Source organism: Pelophylax lessonae (genome assembly GCF_965119305.1).
Source record: "Pelophylax lessonae genome assembly, chromosome: 5".
NCBI lineage: Eukaryota > Metazoa > Chordata > Amphibia > Anura > Ranidae > Pelophylax > Pelophylax lessonae.
In genome coordinates, this window is record NC_138772.1 from 328619550 (window position 1) to 328637622 (window position 18073).

The 18073-nt window shown below is 40.4% G+C and overlaps 1 protein-coding gene across 1 annotated transcript in view; it reads left to right on the plus strand.

Annotated features, from left to right (window-relative positions):
- The window catches only part of LOC309556511 (uncharacterized protein), a gene marked incomplete at both ends in the record, with an annotated part of 159225 nt that overhangs the window by 125575 nt on the left and 15577 nt on the right, over positions 1–18073 (plus strand). The window contains 6 exons of the mRNA XM_082258960.1: positions 1848–1901; positions 1978–2031; positions 7700–7771; positions 7997–8032; positions 9547–9591; positions 9686–9718. Of these exons, the coding sequence (XP_082115086.1) occupies positions 1848–1901; positions 1978–2031; positions 7700–7771; positions 7997–8032; positions 9547–9591; positions 9686–9718 (294 nt within the window). The remainder of the gene's footprint in view (positions 1–1847; positions 1902–1977; positions 2032–7699; positions 7772–7996; positions 8033–9546; positions 9592–9685; positions 9719–18073) is intronic.

The following is an 18073-nucleotide window of genomic DNA, read 5'->3' on the forward strand; positions in this document are numbered from 1 at the left end:
TACCTGGACCCTATAGAGGTTGCACAGGCATTCCAACTCCTCCAGGATGGTACATCAATATGTGCCATTGCCAGAAGGTTTGCTGTGTCTCCCACCTCTGTTTCAAAGGCATGGAGATTCCAGGAAACAGGCAGTTACTCTAGAAGAACTGGAAAGGGTCATAGAAGGTCCTTAACCCATCAGGTGGACTGGTATCTGTTCCTTTGTGCAAGGAACTGGATGAGCACTGCCAGAGCCCTACACAATGACTTCAAGCAGGTCACTGGTGTGAATGTCTCTGACCAAACAATCAGAAACTGACTTCAGGATGTGGCCTGAGGGCCCAACATCCTCTAGTGGGCCCTGTGCTCACTTCCCAGCACTATGGAGCTTGACTAGAATTTGCCATTGAACACCAGCATTGGAAGATCCGCCACTGGCGCCCTGTGCTTTTTCACAGATGAGAGCAGGTTCATCCTGAGCACATGTGACAGATGTGAAAGGGTCTAGAGAAGCCGTAGAGAATGTTACGCTTCCTGTAACATTGTTCAGCATGACCGGTTTGGTGGTAGGTCCGTGATGGTCTGGGGAGGCATATCCATGGAGGGATGCACAGACCTCTACAGACTAGACAATGGCACCCTGACTGCTATTAGGTATTGGGATGAAATCATTGGCCCCATTGTCAGGAACATACAGTTCAGTGGGTCCTGGGTTCCTCCTGGTGCACAACAATACCCGGCCTCATGTGGTGAGAGTATGCAGCCTGTTCCTGGAGGATGAAGGAATTGATACCATTTAATGGCCCCCCTGCTCGCCTGACCTAAATCCAATAGAACACCTCTGGGACATTATGTTTTGGTCCATCCGATGCCACCAGGTTGCACCTCAGTCTGTTCAGGGGCTCAGTGATGCCCTGGTCCAGATCTGAGAGTAAATACCCAAGGACACCATCTGTTGTCTCAAAAGGAGCATGCCCCGATGTTGTCAGGCATGCATACAAGCATGTGGGGGACCATACACACTACTGAGTACCATTTTGGGTTGCTGCAATGAAATTTCAGCAAAACGGACTAGCCTGCTGCATTGTACTTTCACTTTGATTTTTGGGTGTCTTTGAATTCAGCCCTCTGTAGATTGATCATTTTCATTTCCATTAAAAGATGTGGCATCCTTTTGTTCCTAACACATAACTCAGTCCATATCAGTATAGATATCCTGCATGATATTTCTCTCCATTAAAATCTGATGTGTTTTCAAAGTGTTCCTTTACATTTTTTGAGCAGTGTTTATATATATATATATATATATATATATATATATATATATATATATATATATATATTAACAAATCTCAGTGTGTCAGTGTCAAGCTTATTGTTGCAATAATATCATAAATTCAGCTCAGATGCAGCCATTTTGAATACATTGTAATTATCTCCAACATCTGTTAATTGATCTTGAATCTATGCGGCTTTCTGAAACAAAAATTCAAGGCTAACCTGTCATAACAGTAGCATATGGTTGCTGACCTCCCCTTCAAAAAATGGCAGTTGCCTGACTGTAAACCTAGCCAACTAGGCTTAATACGTTGACTCAAGGACCCGGGGCAAGCTTGTAAAGAGAACTTTTTCTTCAACTTTCCTGAGTCAATACCTCAAATAATTAAAAAAAGTGGCTCAGCATAACAGGCACTCACCAAGTATTTCAGGAGGAGGTTAGCGATGGCAGCTCCTATATTTCTCTTATGACATGTTTAGGTTACAGAAAATGCACCTTAGCCTTAGTGAAACAACTTAATGTCCAACTTCTCACACAGTCTAAAGTATGAATTATGTGGCTTCTAAGTTGTAGTCTGTTTTTAAAAGGGTGACAATGGAGCAAATGGACTGCCAGGAGCAGAAGGACCTCAAGGGCCAAAGGTATTAATCTGAATGTTTGTCTGGGTGTCTTTGTATTTAAAAAATATAAATATTGACATTTTTATACAAATTCCAGGGCATACAAGGTGAACCAGGGCTTCCAGGACCATCAGGACTTCCTGGACTGAAAGTAGGTGAAAACTGCTCTAAAATGCGTTTTTTCCGCAACTGAGACTGCCTATTAAACATGGTTTTGCCATTTCTATTGAAGAGCAATATTGATGGGGCATTTTGTCATTTTATCAACAAACAAAATATATAGAAAATGTGTATAAGTATATTTTACAGTGAACACCAAATGGTTGTAAGAGTGGCCGTTTTTTGTTTTTCTAATGTTTGATCCTATTAATAAAACAACACATATTTTTTGGGGGGTTTTTTTCACACACTGTTTTCTACCCCAAGTTTTTATTTTGATTATGACAATTCACAGGTCAGGTATAAGTGGATTTTTTCATTTATTTTGTGAAAATATGAGATATTGAAAGTTTATCTGCAGCCATTGTCTTTTATTGTAAAAGAAAAAAGGTTTCAACGTGTAACCAAGTCGTAAAACATGAATTTAATAGTGACGAATGTGTATTATAAGCACAAAAAAAAAGAAATAAAGAGCAACAAGGAGGCATATTCATGAGAAAATGAGAAACTGTACTGCTGTACAGTTGGATAGGAAGCACATTTGCAAGAGGTGGGTAGCTGTAAGAGAGGGACTTGGGTGAAATGTAGGGGAAGTTCAATTACACTCACATCCTCTTCAGCAGCTTGCAATACACAATTAGCCAATGTTCCAACATCATCTATATTACTTAATAGGTTCTTTGAGTGGGGATGTCAGATTCTAGACCCCAGCCCCTGCAGATATCAACCACCATTACTCAATGGTATGCATAAACCTGGAGGTCACCCACCTCTTCTTCCCCTTGAAATGTAAACCATAACTCTCTTCTCAGGATCATAGGTAAGCAAATCACAATTCCCTCTCTCAGTATTGCCATCTCTTACATGATACATGGATGGTACTCTTACCTGACAACATAGGGATTCTGGGTTTGACTCCTACATAGGACACCATCTGCAACATCTGTATATCCTCCCAATATCTTCAAGCGCTTTCTTTGAATAACATGGTACCAGGGAGTCAGCTATATTAAATTGTTCAGTTTATCAATGTATAACAGTGCCCCCAATAAAAAAGATTTATTAAAATATTTAGGCTGACTAATTATTCCGGAGATTCTCTGGCCTGTGCAGATATTCTTTTAAAACACAATAGGGTGAAAAGTACAGACTGCAAAATTATAAAATATAAATTAAATCTTATTTTACAGAAGTTACTTTACAACATCAGAAATAAATTATTATCTACTATCACCTATATATACAAGCCGATCAAACAATTATTTCCCCCTCACAGATACCCTAAATAGTTTTATTAAATTTGGCGTACAATAATCTGCGTTTCACCAACTACTGTATATCCTTTGCAATAATAAACAAAAAAGACAGTGTTTCTGACGCAAAGGTAATGCTGGATCAGCATAGAAATAATAATGATAAGTCCAATCAATAGTTCATGTATTAACCATATGTTAGTCCATCAATATATGAAAAGGTAGTACAAGATGAATGGTGGCAGCTATCCTCAGAGTGGAGCCAGCTCTGTTAAAAAAATACAAGAAGGGAGAGAACAGGGAAGCGCCACCTAAGTGTAAAGGGTTAAAAGTATTTATTGCACACAGGTTAAAATGCACTTACAGGATGTAAGTATGAAACAGGCTTATCAAAGTGGGGAGAGGGGAGAAGGCAGTTCCGTACTGTCCCTGGAGTATCACACCGTCCACAGGGCTGTGATGTTCAAATGCAGCTCCTCTGAATGTCTTGTGGCCACCAGGAAACAAACCAGCGTGGAACGCAGGTGAAAATGACGTCAGCGGATGGAAGAGACAGTCGGACAGGCAGGCTATGCGCTCGGAGCTACAACTCCTTCTACAAGCCTAGAGGGGAACTGTTCGTAAGGTGCTATTTAAATGTATTGCCATGGGACTATAACAGCCAGCCACAGCAGGAACATAATGGCTCTAATAAAAGCAAAGGATTACATGAAATGATTGGGCATCAGAAGCTAGATGATTGAGTAACATTATAAGACATTATAACCAGCAGCCAAGTGTGGACAGTATAAAAGGAATATTACTCATAATACACATAATAATGATGAGCCTGTTTAATGCTTACATTCTGTAAGTGCATTTTAACCTGTGTACAATAAATACTTTTAACCTCTACACTTAGGTGGCGCTTCCCAGTTCTCTCCCTTCTTGCATATCCTTTGGCCCACTACAGCTGGATCACAGGACATAGTCTGTCTAAAAAGTATGCCAATACGGCTAATTATAATAACCTAATCACCAGGTGTTAGGATTTTGGGAGGAGATTAGCCACCAAACTATTGCAAATGGAAAACAAAACAAAAATATCAAGAAAATCAGAAATTATAGTTACCCTCCAAAACTACATGTAGTGAATCATTGGGTAGAACAGAGAGGCCCCAAAATGGCTGCTGAACGAACCCTCAAAGATGGCTGCCTATCAAAGGTTGGAGACAGGCCTAGCTAAGATGGAAGATGTGTGTCTTGGGATGTCTGATGATGGATGAAATGATGTCCTCTTTAATCTGTTTGTTTGATCTTCAATGTCTCCCTCTCCTATCTCCCTGATCTTGCTATATATTAATTGAAAACAATACCCCTATAGAAACCTGCCCAGTGTGTGCAGCTGGTGTTATTTACTTACTTATCATTGGTGGATAAAATTATTTAAATTATTCAATGACTAATTATTTGTATAAGAACCAGCCTAACTTGGCTACCAGGTGGCATCCTGAGACTAGACATCTCTCTATTCAGGTTTGCAAGGAGAAAAGGGATCTAGTTTTAATTGTTGATATTTAAGCTTTTGGTATAGCGACATCTAAACAGGAAATCTTATCTACAAAGAGGTGTCATTTCATATATAGTGATCCATAATTAAAATCTTAATTATACACAAAAATATAATATGCATACTTAACTGTTTCCATTCCACTTCTTCGAGTTTGCCCACTTACAAAGAAATTAAGGGCCAATAACTGTTATCATAGGTGTATTTTAAATGATAAAGACAGAATATCAACCAAAAATCCAGAAACAACGCATGATACAAATGTTAAATATTGCCGTTCAGTGAGTAAAATAAGTATTTGATCCCCTACCAACCAACAATAATTCTGGCTCCCCCATACTGGCTACAGTATGTGCTCACATGGTACACAGATTAGTCCTGACAATTTAGGAAGGTGCGCCTAACAACAACTGGTTATGTTTTTTTAAAATACACCCATCCACAGGATCTCTTTCTTCCATTTAAACCTCACCATCATAAGCAAGACCAAAGAGCTGTCAAAGAACATCAGGGACAAGATTGTAGACCTGCACAAGGCTGGAAAAGGCTACAAGACCATCAGAAAGAAGCTTGGTGAGAAGGAGAAAACTGTTGGAGCGATTATTCGCAAATGGAAGAAATGCAAAATAACCAATCGCCCTCAGTCTGCAGCTCCATGCAAGATATTACCTTATGGGGTAAGAATGACCATGAGAAAAAGTTAGGGATCAGCCCAGAACTGCACAGAAGGAGCTTGTGAATGATCTCAAGGCAGTTGGGACCACATTCAGCAAACAAACCATTGGTAACACGATACGCTGCCAAAGATTGAAATCCTGCAGTGCCCGCAATGTTCCCCTCCTAAAGAAGGCACATGTACAGGCCCATCTGAAGTTTACCAATGAACATCTAAATGATTCAGAGAAGGATTTGGAGAAAGTGCTGTGGTCAGATGAGACCAAAATTGAGCTCTTTGACATTAACTCGACTCACTGTGTTTGGAAGAAGAAAAATGCTGACTATAACCCTAAGAATACCACCCCTACAGTCAAGCACAGAGGTGGAAAAAAATTACGATTTGGGGCTGTTTCTAATGGTACAGACTGACTTTGCTGCATTGAGGGCCGGACGGGATGATGTATTGCAGAATCTTGGATGAGAACCTTCTTTCCTCAGCTAGAACACTGAAGATGGGTAGTGGATGGGTTTTCCAGCATGACAATGACCCAAAACATACCGCCAAGGCAACAAAGGAGTGGCTCAAGAAGAAGCGTGTTAAGGTCATGGAGTGGCCTAGGAAGTCTCCAGACCCTAATCCTATATAAAATGTATGGAGAGAGCTGAAACTTTGAGTTGCCAAGCTATAACCAGGATATCTTAAGTATTTAGAGAAGATCTGTAAAGAAGAGTGGACCAAAATCCCTCCTGAGATGTGAGCAAACCTGGTAACCAAATACAAGAAATGTCTTAACTCTGTGCTTGCCAACAATGGTTTCTTCACCAAGTACTAAGTCATGTTTTGCTTGGGAATTAAATACTTATTTTACTCAGTGAACTGCAACTCAATTTATAACATTTGTATCATGTGTTTTTTCTGGATTTTAGTTAAAATACACCTATGATAAAAATTATAGACAATTCATTTCCTTGTATGTAGGCAAACTTACAAAATCTTCAGGGGATCAAATAATTATTTCCCCCACTATATATATGTATGTATTCCTGTAATGTAGAACTAAACTGATGCACAAAAAAGCAGGCAGGGGACAAAGGATTAGTCTACAGTATTACCAGTGGTCTCCATGCATCTGATGCTTACAAAAAATGGCTTAATATGCTTTATTCTGCGTGAAGGCAGTCGATTTTCTTCCTCATCTCAAAGCCTCTAGAAAAGCAAAGAGTGAGCAGTACAATAGTGACTTCAGCAAATCTCACTGCAAATCTAATAAGACTAGCAGCAGTGCCTTTGATTCCACACTGCATATGCAGTATATAGCTATAAGGCTGTGGACACAGGCATGTCTAGGCAAATGCACATATCAAATTCAGGACAAAATTTTTTTTCAGGGTACAGCAAAAGCCAGTGGTATAGCGTGGGTTGTCAGTGCCCGGGGCAAGGTAAGTATTTTCCCCCCCTAACCCGTGGACTTCTAGCACTCCAAGTCCCTTCCACTAGTACAGTAGTACTGACCTACCTAATTCCTACACTGACCCACCTGACCATTACACTGACCTACCAGACCCACCTGACCACTACACTGACCTACCAGACCCACCTGACCCATACACTGACCTACCAGACCCACCTGACCGCTATACTGACCTGCCAGACCCACCTGATTCCTACACTGATCTACCTGATTTCTACTAACTGTGGCTGGAAAGTCCTGCATATCTCCAGCCCTCAGTACAACCCAGCACTGCCCCCTCCAACACCAACAGCCGCCGTACCTCCATGCTTCTCCATCTATACTGCTCCTCCCCCAAGCAACAGGCCCCACCAGAGGGATCACGAGGCGGGAGGGAGGGGAAATAGGCACAGCACACTCGGACAGTGCAGGAATAATTTTGCGCCCCCCTAAATGTTGCGCCCCAGGCGAGCGTACCGACTGCCCTCCCCCACGCTATGCCACTGGCTAATGCACAAGTATTATTTTAAGATGTCCCCTATAACACAGAAAATCTCCAATTTTTGAGAGTAGGTCCACTTTATTACATCCATAAAAGTTGAAATGAATATATATCTAATTAATGTTAAACTGATCTCAGGCTGATCCCAAATTAGTAATTTTTCTATTTTTTTTTTTTTCCAAGGCAGATAAATGCCTTGAGCCTTTCTCTCTGATTTTTAAAGAATTAATATATGCTTGACTTTCTAGGGTCAAATGGGACAGTCAGGATTGCCTGGTTTGGAAGGTTCAATGGGAATTCAAGGGCCAAAGGGGCACAAGGTAATTAATTGTAATTATAATTTAGAAATGATATCCCATGTTTAGAAAGCAGTGAAATTACTGCAGAAATAAACACATTTCGGAAACAGTAATTTGTGCTTGTGAGTTAACAACTACCATTGAAAGCTGCTTAGAAACTGATCAATAATAACATTACCCTACTAGAATTGATTTATTACTCCTAAATTTAAAAACACTTTTATTTAAATTAAACTCTCTTTTCAGGGTGACATTGGAGATGATGGAGTTAAAGGAACCCAGGTAAAATTATTGTTATCCATCTACCTAACCTACATTTTCATGTAATGGTTCTTTCCCCTGCTCAATTCCCTATAGAAATATACAACTCACTGGCCTTTTTGACCCAGCTTTTAGCTGATCAAGGCCTGTCTCAGCCACACAAAAGAAATGGTTGTCTCCATGACAAAGTCCTGAAAAACTACCGTATAAGACTGAGGCGTAAAAACCTTGCCTCAGTCTATACTAAACTAGATAGGGGTCTGATTCCACCACTGTGCAGTAACACATTTGGTGTGCTGTGATCTCCACAAGCTTCCAGGTCTCGTGCAGAGTTGCTGCCCTGCTGCATTGGGAACACAAGGGGCCAATCACTCGGCATCCAATTGGCTCCAGTTTTTCCAATCAGAAAACCCTTTTTATTTACATGTGACTGCATGTGTTCAGTAAGCAGCCACTTGGCATGAGATCCAGATTCTAGTGTATGTGACTGCATTAGCGGTGCCTACTACAGTGATTTCCAGCTTCCATGGGGATCTCACAGGTATGGCACATACATACTTACATTGATCCAAGCTGGACAATGTAAAATTTGTCATACCTGGAAATCCAGTTTAAAACATTCCTTCACTGACCTCTGTAGCTGCAGGAGAAATTCAGCTTCAAAGTTCACTGTAGAAGCACTGAAGACATTCTCCCAGCAGCTCAGCTTACTCTCTTTCCCAAAGCCCTTGTGCTATGTTTACATTAGAAAGCTGGAACAGTAAGGCTAGGTTCAAACTGGCATTAAAAGCAGGTGTTTGAGAGGCCTTAAAAACGCCCCTCAAACGCCTATGCAAATGATAAAATGGAAAGCACACAGCGCTATTCACATCAAAATATGCAGCGTTAGCGTACCTTTAAAATTTAAGCCTCATGTTGAGTCGTGAGGCGTTTGAAGCCTTTCAACGCCTCCCATTTAGGTCTATGGTAACAATTCGCAAAAGCTTTGGCAGGCAGTTGCAGTGAGGTTGCGGGGCGTTAGGATTAATTTATTTCCTGTAATGGAATAGGCACAATGGAAAAGGCTCATAAAACGCTTCAAAACTGCCCATAGGGCATTTGGGGAGCATTTTTAACTCATCATTATCGCTTGCAAAATGCCATTCTAACGCCCATACTAAAGCTCGTTAATGGGAATCTAACGCCCATACTAACACTATAGGAGCATTTTTATTAGGTGTTAGAAATGTAGTCAAGTGTGAACAACCCCCTAGTTATTACAGGTTCTTGTGCACATCGCTGGACTGAGATGGGGCTCAGGTAAGTTTTAGGGGGGACAGGGGGCACTGCTGCACACAGAAGGTTTTTACCTTCATGTATAGATTGCATAAAGGTAAAAAACCTTGAGCCTTTACAACTACTTTAGGAATACCTAAATGTCCATTTCCTGGTCACAGATTCACTTAAGAATCTGTTATTCAACAGAGCAAACTTGGGAAATCTGTCAATATATTTGTTTTTGTTTTTTTTATTTCTGACTTGTTAATATGTTGTAGGGAGAAAAAGGTGAGGCAGGACAACCTGGAAACCCAGGAATAAGGGTAAAATCACTATTTTCTGTATTTTTTAATAATAATTGGACATATTTAGCATTCTACCTTATTAATATTTGTCTTTCTTCAAAATTACTTATAGGGGCAAGAAGGCAGCAAAGGAGCAAAAGGAGAGGTATTGAAAAACTTATAAATATGTATTTATATTTCATTATTCAGCTTGGTGTAAAGATACATAGGCATTTACCTTCATGCTCTGTAGTTTTGCAGACTGTAGATTTCTTTTGTTTTTTTGGCGAAAGACAAATTTTATACATTGTTTACTTGTTAGAAAATCATAATTTGAACATTTTGAAATCCAATTGCCTCTTTTTTTTTGGTTAGCAGAGCTTTATTTAAACAACACAGTTTATAGTCATTAGCCAAATCTGATGTATAGTGGTTTGATGACATTCTCAAAGTTTGGGTCTCATGATACAGGAGGGCCACAGTTTATAAAAGCTCCTGCTTGCAATGTCCCTGCAGCTTTCTAGTCTATTTATCCTAACAGCCAGGGCTTTTTTTCTTAGAAAATAGGTGCAGGAACTCAACCACAACCCCCCCCCCCCAAACCCCCCCCCCCCTTACACACTCACACTCCAAACCTTATCAAATATTGGGCGTGATCAAATTTCACTAACAGTGGAAGGGTTTTAAAGAGGCAATAAATTCCAGGAGTGCATTACGTACAGAGTGCAGAGTTTAGGGGTGCATTACCTACATAATGCAGAGTTCAGGGGTGCGCTGCATACATAGTACCGAATTCAGCCTTCTTCCACAGTTGCTTACCTCTACATCCCCTATCCACATCTAGCTTCCACCCCTCTTCAGCTTTCACCTCTGCATGCAACCCCCCCTCCATACCCCCATTTTCTCCCCACCTTCTTTAAAGCTCCACCATCATCTATGTCTTACTTTTGTTGCTGTATTAAGCAGAAGCACACAGCCAGCTCTAGTACTTCCTGTACTTCCGCACACTGTAGTTGGCTCTGCCTCTCTCATTTGCAGGGAGATCATCCACCGGGGTTCAGATCAGATCTGTGGGAGCCGTTGGGAGACAAGCTGTCACTTGTAAACACAGAAGCCAGACTTCTGTGTTTACAAGTATTAGTGGCAAGCAGGGAGCAGAGGACCTGAGCTAGAGGTGGTGGAACTGAGTTCCACCAAGTTCCAGCTGAAAAAAAGCCCTGCTAACAGCCCCTGCAAGTTATTAATTATGTGGTCATCCATGACTGCCTTCTGGTGGACGGAGTTTAGGCAGAACCATGAACAACTGACTCATGTAACTGTCCAGATTTACTAAAACTGGAGAGTGCAAAATTTGGTGCAGCTGTGCATGGTAGCCAATCACCTTCCAACTTCAGCTTGTTCAATTAAGCTTTGACAATGAAACCTGGAAGCTGATTGGTTTGTATGCAGAGCTGTACCAGGTTTTGCACTCTCCGGTTTTAATAAATCAAAGCCTTTGTGCCAATTAATAGGCAGAAGTAAATGAGTGGGACATTCAGAGTGCACAGTGCTAGGCTGCTATACTGGCCTCCTGAGATCATATACCAGACTGAAAATGGCTTAAAGACAGCAAAGCACATTCTGGTTCTCCAGCTGAGAGGGGAAAACAAGTGGGTCCAGCACTGTAAAGAATTGTAAAAAATAAAGACTGGATTAAAGTGTAACCATATCTGAAAACAAAAATGTAATACATTGCAGCTTAGCAGTCCTTAGATATGGTGGTTGCATTAGCTTTTACTTTTCAGACAAAGAACATTTTCAGCAAGTACAGAAAATAGGTGTTGATTTGGCCAGAAATGCAGTATCAGTGTCACTTCCTGTAAGATGAAAATACATCACAAATATCTTATCTTTCTAGTGTAAAATACTAGTCATATCAATCCACCATATAATGGAGGTGAACAAGGGCTGACATATTTGAAGGCCACCCTGTGTGACAACCATAGTGTTGCAGAAAATAGTTATTTGAAGCCCAGAAATGGAATTGAATTTGGACTCGAACTTTCAGGAATCAAACCTTTTTTTATTTGCTGTAGTGAAGTGACTTAGCCCGGCTTATGGCCGTTTGCCAAGTGCCAAATAAGCGTGTACATCACATATATAAAACAACATTTACATCACAGATACATATTTTCCTAACTAGCTTGGCAGCAATACATATCCTCCTCCTTACAGATGTTCCCTGTAACATTTGTCTATGGTAATTAACATTCCTGGCTTCATGTTTATCTGTATTCTCGTTAGTGACAGGAGAACAGAGAGGAAGAGATAGTGAGAGAAGTGGGGGGCTAAAATGCGCAGCTTGACTGCCCTGGTCTCTGTAGTGCCACAGAATCTACCATTTTGTTTTAGAAGGCTAATTATTCATCCTTTTAGAAGGCTTTCCAGGTGATGCCACAATAGCTCCTCCAAAGATACAGTGGGATAAAAAACGTGTAGACGTAATAGGACAGATATTTCCAGGTAAAAATAAACCTGAAAAAGAAAACTAATGTAGCCACTACACCTAAGGACTGGTAAGCTGCAATATATTACACTTGTGTTTTTGGATTAGATATGCTTTAACCTCCTTAGCGATATTCCCGTGTGTGGCTCGGGGTGGGATTTCACTGCCATAAGCGGTAACCCCGAGCCACACTCGGGGTACCGCCAGGGAGCATCGCTGGATCCTTGTAGAGGTTACTTACCCTGTTGCCGGAATACAGCGATGTGTCCCTGCAGCATACGGCGGTCGGATCTTCCCCCGATGCTTGTGAGCCCCGGCTTCCGTCTCCTGCGACGTGACGCTCGCAGGGGGGTGGAACCAGCGGCAAAATCAAATAGTAAAACACACAAACACACTGATTTCATTACAAAATAAAATAAATTGACATTAGTTTGCCCTCCAGTGCCCTTTCCTGCAGTTCTACTGTACTATATATATATATATATATATATACAGTATATATATATATATATATATATATATATATATATACATATATATAGATATACACGTATATCTATATATATATATATATATATATATATATCTATATATATATATATATATATGTACACACACACATATATATATATGTATATATATATATATATATATATATACGTGTGTATATATATATATATATATATATATATATATATATACTTTAACTTATTTATTGTTATTTACTATATTATAATTTTTGATTTTGTGTTTCAAACTTTATCATACCCGAGATATTATAAAGAAGAACGCACAGTAAAAAAAAATCATATGTATATAGTTGGTTTGGGCTGCTCGTCCTTAAGAATTACTAGCAAAATAATTGTACTGCTTTCAGCACCTAAAATCGGAAACAATCATACCGCCAGGGAGGTTAAAGCTGTCCCTGTAAAAAGAAAGAAAATACAGTAAAACCTTGGTTTGAGAGCGCTTTGCAAGACAAGCAAATTTTTAAAGTAAATTTTGACTTGATATACAAACGATGTCTTGATATACAAGTAGCGTCATGTCACAACTGGGTATAAAAGAGAAGAGAGGCGCCTCTAAGTGTAGCAATATTGTTACATTTAATGAAGGTTCAATATTTAGCAGCTCACATGGTTGATGATTAAAACAGGCACATCTAAGTATGCAGGCATCCGGGGTAAAGCTGTCCACATAGACCATCCTCCGCACTTCCATCTTCCTCACACCCTTCCACGCTACGCTCCACGAGCGATTCAAAGTCTCGCTTTCAGATCACTCTACTGCAGGGTATTCTTCCCAATCACAATTGCAGACTGACATCGGTGAGAGCCAGTGGTTCAGAAGATGGTCTATGTGGACAGCTTTACCCCGGATGCCTGCATACTTAGATGTGCCTCTTTAATCATCAACCATGTGAGTTGCTGAATGTTGTAACTTCATTAAATGTCCCCATACTGCTACACTTAGAGGCGCCTCTCTTCTCTTTTATACTCTGCAGCTGGGTTTTGCTTCTAATCCCCTAGTGGAGGCTGCCATTTGTGGATGGACATTTTATGATGACACAACCTATCACATTGCTATAATCTTTGTATATAGACTATAAACTGAAAGACTTATGAATAAATGGTTGTGGAACAGATCATCTGAGTTTCCATTATTTTTTATGGGAAAATTCGCTTTGATATAAGAGTGCTTTGGATTACAAGCATGTTTCCGGAACAAATTATGCTCGCAATCTAAGGTTTTACTGTGCTTAACTCTCCCACTAGCTGGGCATCTGAATGTCGCTCTGGTGATGAGAAACTACCAACTGAAGTCTTTTTTAAGGAAATTGACAGTTCCAGGTGTGTCGATCTCTTGGTCCTCCACAGCGGTCAGTGGTTCATCCTGCTGTCCCCTTCACTACCAATATATCCTGTATTTACCTAGTGGTCAGCAGGAGGAACCACTGAAAGCAGCGGGAGATCAGGAAATCGACAGTCTCTAAAGAAGACTTCAGTTGGAGATTAGCGCTGTAGGCAGGAGGGGAGGTAAGGTTGTCCTCATGTATATTATACACAGAAAAGGTTTTTCAAAACATTAAAGTGCATGTAAACCCTAACAATAAACTTCTCTTATTTGTTTCCTTATGATTTATTAAATATGACAGTGATAAGTTATATTTGCTTAATTAGTGAAAAGAAATACCTTTTGATCCAGCAGAAATCCAGTAAGCTCATAACTTCCTGTGTACTTTACCTTTGCTGCACTGAAATCTCAACCACTGTTATTAGCCCTTCCCAGTAGTGATGTCGCGAACCTAAAATTCGCGGTTCGCGAACGGCGAACGCGAACATCGGCAAATGTTCGCGAACCGGGCGAACCGCCATAGACTTCAATAGGCAGGCGAATTTTAAAACACACAGGGACTCTTTCTGGCCACAATAGTGATGGAAAAGTTGTTTCAAGGGGACTAACACCTGGACTGTGGCATGCCGGAGAGGGATCACGCACAAAAAAGTTCTTAAAAATTATAATTTTTTGATAGAGAGCCAATTATTGGAAAAATTAAAAAAAAATAAAAATAAAAAATTTCTTTGGATTTAGCATCTGGGGGGTCTAAAAAGTGTACCTGTGAAGTTTCAGCTCTGTAGCATGTCCAGAACCCCTAAAAAACAGCATTTTTCTTATATTTTCAGGAATATGGCTTCTCTGCGGCTGGCTTTTACTCTTGCAGGCATTTAGCGGGCATTTTTTTAGGCAGGCATGTCATTTTTTGTATTTAGTGTCTGGGGGGTCTAAAAAGTGTACCTGTCAATTTTCAGCTCTGTAGCATGTCCAGAACCCCTAAAAAACAGCATTTTTCTTATATTTTCAGGAATATGGCTTCTCTGCGGCTGGCTTTTTCTCTTGCAGGCATTTAGCGGGCATTTTTTTAGGCAGGCATGTCATTTTTTGTATTTAGTGTCTGGGGGGTCACAAAAGTGTACCTGTCAAGTTTCAGCTCTGTAGCATGTCCAGAACCCCTAAAAAACAGCATTATTCTTATATTTTCAGGAATACGGCTTCTCTGCGGCTGTCTTTTTCTCTTGCAGGCATTTATCGGGCATTTTTTTAGGCAGGCATGTCATTTTTTGTATTTAGCGTCTGGGGGGTCTAAAAAGTGTACCTGTCAAGTTTCAGCTCTGTAGCATGTCCAGAACCCCTAAAAAAAAGCATTTTTCTTATATTTTCAGGAATACGGCTTCTCTGCGGCTGGCTTTTTCTCTTGCAGGCATTTATCGGGCATTTTTTTAGGCAGGCATGTCATTTTTTGTATTTAGTGTCTGGGGGGTCTAAAAAGTGTACCTGTCAAGTTTCAGCTCTGTAGCATGTCCAGAACCCCTAAAAAACAGCATTTTTCTTATATTTTCAGGAATACGGCTTCTCTGCGGCTGTCTTTTTCTCTTGCAGGCATTTATCGGGCATTTTTTTAGGCAGGCATGTCATTTTTTGTATTTAGTGTCTGGGGGGTCTAAAAAGTGTACCTGTCAAGTTTCAGCTCTGTAGCATGCCCAGAACCCCTAAAAAACAGCATTTTTCTTATATTTTCAGGAATACGGCTTCTCTGCGGCTGTCTTTTTCTCTTGCAGGCATATATATCAGTGGTGGGTGGGCAGTGGCACAGTACACTCTCTGTGGACCTGGCAGCAGTCACTGGCACCCAGGCAACTGCAATTTAAAAAATATATATATATTTTTTTTACTTTGCAAGCTGCTGTGCCACTTTATATATCAGTGGTGGGTGGGCAGTGGCACAGTACACTCTCTGTGGACCTGACAGCAGTCACTGGCACCCAGGCAACTGCAATTTAAAAAATATATATATATTTTTTTACTTTGCAAGCTGCTGTGCCACTTTATATATCAGTGGTGGGTGGGCAGTGGCACAGTACACTCTCTGTGGACCTGACAGCAGTCACTGGCACCCAGGCAACTGCAATTTAAAAAAATATATATTTTTTTTACTTTGCAAGCTGCTGTGCCACCTTATATATCAGTGGTGGGTGGGCAGTGGCACAGTACACTCTCTGTGGACCTGACAGCAGTCACTGGCACCCAGGCAACTGCAATTTTAAAAAAATATATTTATTTTACTTTGCAAGCTGCTGTGCCACCTTATATATCAGTGGTGGGTGGGCAGTGGCACAGTACACTCTCTGTGGACCTGACAGCAGTCACTGGCACCCAGGCAACTGCAATTTAAAAAAATATATATATTTTTTTTACTTTGCAAGCTGCTGTGCCACCTTATATATCAGTGGTGGGTGGGCACACAGTGGCACTGCAGTGGGCACAGTACACTCTGTGGACCTGACAGTCACTGGCAGCCCAGGCAACTGCAATAATAAAAAATATATATTTTTTTCAATTTATTGCAACAAGATGCTGTGCCAACGTATATATATCAGTGGTGGGCAGTGCACTGCAGTGGGTACAGTGCACTCTGTGGACCTGACACAGCACTCACTGCAATTATGACAGAGGAAAAAAAAATATTTTTTAAAATGCCAGGTACTGTGCCTGTGCCACCCGAAATGAGTGTGGTGTGCACACAGTACAGTCTGTGGTAGGTCTGTGGCCTCTCACACACAGCGGGCAGGCAACTGCAGTGTACAATAGATATATATATATATATATATATATATATATATAAAGAAAAAAATCTATTACCTTACCAGCCCTTAAAAGGGCTTTTGGGGACACTATATATATATATATATATGTATATATATAAATAAAAAAATCCTCAATTACCAGCCCTTAAAAGGGCTTTTGGGGACACTAGATAGATATAGATATATATATATATATGAAGAAACAACTCAATTACCAGCCCTTAAAAGGGCTTTTGGGGACGCTAGGTATATATATATATATATATATATATATATATATATATATATAAAAAAAAAACCACAAATACCAGCCCTTAGAAGGGCTTTTTGGGGTGCTGATATTACAGCAGTAGTGGACCAAGAACACTGCAAGACCAGGAACACTGACTAACTGTCCCTAGCTTAACAGCAGCAGCAGCAGCAGCAGCTCTCCCTACTCTCACTACACACACTGCTTCAGAATGATCTAAGATGGATGCTGCCCTTGCTTATTTATAGGAGGTGGGAGGGTGTGGGAGGGAGGTACGCTGATTGGCTGGAAATGTGTCTGCTGACTGTAAAGTTCAGGGTCAAAGTTTGCCTCAATGATGTCTTATGGGGGGCGGACCGAACATCGCATATGTTCGCCGGCAGCGGCGAACGCGAACATGCTAAGTTCGCCGGGAACTGTTCGCCGGCGAACAGTTCTATACATCTCTACTTCCCAGTTCACATCTGTGAACTACAGATTATTCTCCCTGTTAAAGAGAAGAGGAGATGGGGGAGATGTTCTGAAGTTTAAATCAGGACTCTAGATACAGTGAATGGACACGTCGCCTTAGGGAAGGAATTGCGTCACTATCAGGATCACCAAGTGAAAGTAAAAGAAGGAAGCCTGAAAAAAAAAATACTAAAGCAGGCAACCAATCAAAGGGCTGGTAAACTGCAATATGAGGAATGATGAATTTGTGTGGTCCTGATTGATTTTCTGGTTCTAAGGCCAGATTCACACTTAACCATAATAGACTTTTTAATGCAAATCACCCTTTTTCCCAGCACACTACTTAGTACAAATGCCTTGCCTGCATTAAAATTCAGGTATGTTGTGGTATATTTCAGATGTGCATTTAAATGCTCTTCTAAGTGAATGGCTGCATAACACACCTCTGCATGTTACCACAACATGAACATGTGATTCAGCATAACACATATTGACAAAGTCATTTGCATTAGGCTGATCACATAAACTTACTTGCCTAAGATTTTTGTAAGGCGAGATTCATATCTTTGCATTAAAGTGTCACTAAACCCAAATCATAAAAAACGATTAATAATTGCTGTATTGCATGCTGTTCATACTCACTCAGTCACTATGAATTCATTTTCTGTATTCTGCAAAAACCTGGTTGATCCT